Source organism: Carlito syrichta, unplaced genomic scaffold (genome assembly GCF_000164805.1).
Source record: "Carlito syrichta isolate Samal-C Ts95f unplaced genomic scaffold, Tarsius_syrichta-2.0.1 Scaffold130370, whole genome shotgun sequence".
NCBI classification, from domain to species: Eukaryota; Metazoa; Chordata; class Mammalia; order Primates; family Tarsiidae; genus Carlito; species Carlito syrichta.
Window position 1 is genome coordinate 4,759 of NW_007074466.1, and position 4,012 is coordinate 8,770.

The following is a 4,012-nucleotide window of genomic DNA, read 5'->3' on the forward strand; positions in this document are numbered from 1 at the left end:
GCCTTCCGAGTAGCCGGAATGACAGGCGCGCGCTACCACGCCCGGCTAATTTTTTTATTTCATTGTAGAGATGAGGTCTCGCCTGCCCAGGTGGGTCACGAACCATTTTTTATTTATTGTAGAGGTCTCACCAAGTTGCCGTTGCCCTGACTGGTCTTGAACCCCTGGGCTCAAGCAATTCTCTCTCCTCCGCCTCCCAAAGTGCTGGGAATCCTGGCATGAGCCACCACACCCAGCCATGATCAAGGCTTTCAAGATGTGGCTCCACTCATGTGTCCCACCTCACAGTCCACCCCTCCAGTCCCTCAGCTTCTAGGCCTTTCCAAGTGCTGTTTGCTCAGTAGGGAGAACTCCATTTTCCTGTCCACACATCTTTCAAGGTTCAGCTCAAGTGTCACCTCCTCAGTGAATCTTTCCAGACACCTCAAGTTCATGGAATTGATAGTTCCTGCCCGTGTCCCCAGGGCATTTTGCTTAGATCTCTTTTTATGGCCCAAAGAGAGCTTTGATCCAATGTTTATTTGGAAGGAAGAGGACTGGGCAGAAAGGGGTTGGAGGATGACCTCCTGACTCCCCTCTGGTTCTTCAAAATGAAGTTCACACTCTTGAACACAGCAGAAGACCCTTCCTGCCTCGCCAGCCCTGGCTTGCCTCCCTAACTGCATCTGTGCTGGACCATTCTCCCTCCTGCCTCCATGCTTTGCACATGGAGGTTCCTCTGCCTGGATGCAGAAAGATGGAGACATCGCCTTCAAAGTCCGGTTCCTGCTGCCAGCTCCAGCGACATCTTCCCCAGGTTTCCCAAGCAGAGCCCAGTGCCTCCCCTCTGGCCTTCAGGGCTCTTCAAGCATCCCACCCCCGTACTTCTCGCCCCATTAAGCCAGTAAGCCTGCAAGAGATGGCTCAGATCTTAGTCACATCACCCACACCTACCTGGTCCCCACATAAAACACAGGAAGTGTGCACACACACACATACACCCCAACACTGAATGAAAGAAGGCGGGCCCGCTTTGGAGCAGAGGATATCAAATGTTGGTGTATCACATTAACGCATTAAACGGGGGTCCCTGGGCCCCAGCACTGGCCCCAGCATCTCTGGGGAGGAGTCTCAGGACATCACCTGACTCAGGTGTTTGAGAGCTCCTGCTGGGGCGAGCAGTGATGCTAGGTGACCTGAAGGCCCCTTCCAACTTTGAGATGCTACCTGGAGCCAATGCATTCATCTACTCCCCATTCCATGCCTATTTTCATATTCCTAAAATAAAGTTAATAATCCATGCTTTGCCAGTCTCAGAGAGTTGCTATGGTCAAGATCAAGATCATTTACAGTTTGTCTTACATACTGCAGAACTCTGGGCAGCCAAAGCATGATTCTTCTTTGAAAATTCCCTTAAGCTGGGAGTGGTATTACACGCCTGTAGTTCCAGCTACTTGGAAGGCTGAGGCAGAAGGATCACCTGAGCCCAGCAGGTCAAGGCTGTGGGGGCCGTGAGTGTGTCCAGCCTGGGCGACAGAGTGAGACTCCAACTCAAAAAAAAAAAAAAAAAAATCCTTGCCTGTAAATTCTTCTAGGTGGACATACTGCTGTGGACTGAATGCTTGTGCCATCCTAAAATGCATATGCTGAAGCCCTAACCCCCGAAGTGGTGGCATTAGGAGGCAGAGCCTTCGGGAGGTAATTTAGGTTACGAGGTTGGAGGACTCAAGAACAAGGTTAGTGCCCCCTTAGAGATAAACTCCAGAGAGCTCTCTCTTGCTCTCAGCCATGTGAAAATATACTAAGCCAGCAGTCTGCAACCTGGAACAGAGTCCTCACCAGATTCTAACCATGGTAGCAGCCTAATCTTGGACTTCCGTCCTCTAGAACTGTGAGAAATAAATTCCTGTTATTTATAAGCCACCCAGTCTGTGGTGTTTTTGTTACAGCAGCCTAAGCTGACACACACACACACACACACACACACACACACACACACCCTCCCCCTTCAGTTCTTCAATTCTCTCACCATCAGGCAGGGTGCTGAGCTGGTTCCTCCGAACATTGAGGTCCCGCAGGGAAGACAGGCCACACAGCTCTGCAGGGAGGGACTGTAACTCATTGCTGCTCACATCCTGGAATTTAGAAAGCAGGGAGAAGGAGCTTTAAGACCAGGCTCATCAGAAGCTGCCCTCTCGCCTCTAGCCACCCACCCTTGGTCTAGGCCTTTCCCCAGGGCGCTCCCTGCTTCCCCGACTTCCCCAAAGGTCCCCGCTGCCGGGCTCGAGGGTCTCTCCTCTCGCCCTGTTCTCCATGCTCACCAGCTGCCGCAGGCTTCCCAAAGCACTGATGCTGGGAGGCAGGGCTCCCAACTTGTTGTTGCTGACGATGAGCACACGCAAGGGCAGCTGGCAGATGTATGGGGGCAGCGACGACAGCTGGTTTCGGCTGTGGAAGGGAGAAGGGCAGTGGGCTCACTCCCCGGGCATGGCATCCCAGCACTGTTCTTGTCGAGCATCACCTGAGGGTCACTCAGGGCACTGCGCACTGGCACCTGAAGCTGAGAGGAACAAGCCCCGCTCGCCCCTGGCTCCCTCTCCCTACCTGAGGTTGAGGTAGGTGAGGGCTGTGAGATTCCCCAAGGCTGGGTTCAGGCATCTCAGGCAGTTGTGGTAGAGACTTAGGCCCTCCAGGGACACCAGCTGGCAGGCTGCCTCAGGCACCTCGGGAAACCGGTTCCGCGACAAGTCTAGGGACCAAGTGTCGGAAGAGAGTTGTGGAAGGGCCCAGTCCCGCAGAGGACCTGGAGGCTCCCCTCGGCCGCGGCCCAGCTCCATACTCCCAGACCCAAGGAATCAAGTCTTTCGTAAACCTGGGCTTCCTGGAGAGAGAACAAAGCCTTCTGCAAACTCTAGCACATTCCAAGCCTGACCAGAATGGCAAAGGGGAGGCAAAGGGCTTAGGGTCATGATAGGCTAGAGAATCCCAGACTTGGGGGTAGGGATTACCATGAGAATCAGTGAAGGCCGGGCTCAGTGGCTCAGCCTGTAATCCCAGCACTTCGGGAGGCTGAGGTGAGTGGACTGCCTGAGCCCACTCAGTCTGGAGGAAGAATAAATTATCCACAACAAGGAAACACCTGCTCCCCTTTCGTCCTGCACGGCCCAACTACAGAAAGCATCTCCAGCACTAGGTGGAAAGGTAAAGAGGCCCGGGTCTTTTAGAAGGTCCCAGCAACCCTACAGCACAGCAGCCAGAAGCCTCTGGAAAATGCCTCCTGAGGCCTGGCGACAACCTTGTGATGTAGGCCGCCTGTAAAGTGGGAACATTTAATAGGTAAGGAAATCACAGCTCAGAAGTCAAGTAACTACCCAAGATCGAAAAGCTAGCAAGCGTTGGCCACTTTGGCTTCCTATCTAGAAAAGCCCCTGAGGCTCTACACACAAGTCCTCCCAGGTCTGATTTGTCATTAAACCGGTCCTAAGGCACTCAGGGAGATGGCCAAATTAGCAAGGGAGAACAAGAGTTCAAGATTAGTCCAGGCAACTTGGAGAGACCTCATCTCTACAATAAATAAAAAGTTAGCCGGGCGTGGTAACGCACGCCTGTAGTTCCAGCTACTTGGAAGGCTGAGGCAGAAGGATCGCCAGCGCTCAGCAAGTTCACACTGGGGTGCCCGTGAGCGTGCCACTGCACTCCAGCCTGGGTGACGCAGTGAGACTCCAACTCAAAAAAATATAAATAAATAAATGAAGAGCTATCTTGGAAGGGTGGCTGCAGTTGATGCCTCTTGTAGTTCCTGTTGTTCTGAGGTGCCAGGAGAAGTGGAGGGCAAAAGGTCACAGAAGAACTGGCACTCACGAGAAAAAAGTAGGGCGACGGGCTGGAAAGCTCAAGGAGAGAATATACACACTCCTAAGGAAGACCCCTGGGAGAGCCCATCTCTCCTCAGGGGCCCTTGCTCCTACCTCAGCCTGTTTTCAACACAGGGGAGAAGCCACAGGTCACTATATCCTAGTGCTAGAGACTAAGT

General features: G+C 53.1%; 1 protein-coding gene across 1 annotated transcript in view; it reads right to left on the reverse strand.

The window, feature by feature from the left end:
- The window catches only part of LRCH4 (leucine rich repeats and calponin homology domain containing 4), a gene marked incomplete at its 3' end in the record, with an annotated part of 7,592 nt that extends 4,754 nt beyond the window's left edge, over positions 1-2,838 (reverse strand). Inside the window, exons 1-3 of the mRNA XM_008048958.1 lie at positions 2,584-2,838; positions 2,301-2,427; positions 2,009-2,114 (exon numbers count right to left, since the gene is read on the reverse strand). Coding sequence (XP_008047149.1) covers positions 2,009-2,114; positions 2,301-2,427; positions 2,584-2,816 — 466 coding nt within the window. The remainder of the gene's footprint in view (positions 1-2,008; positions 2,115-2,300; positions 2,428-2,583) is intronic.
- Between the last annotated feature and the right edge of the window lie 1,174 nt (positions 2,839-4,012).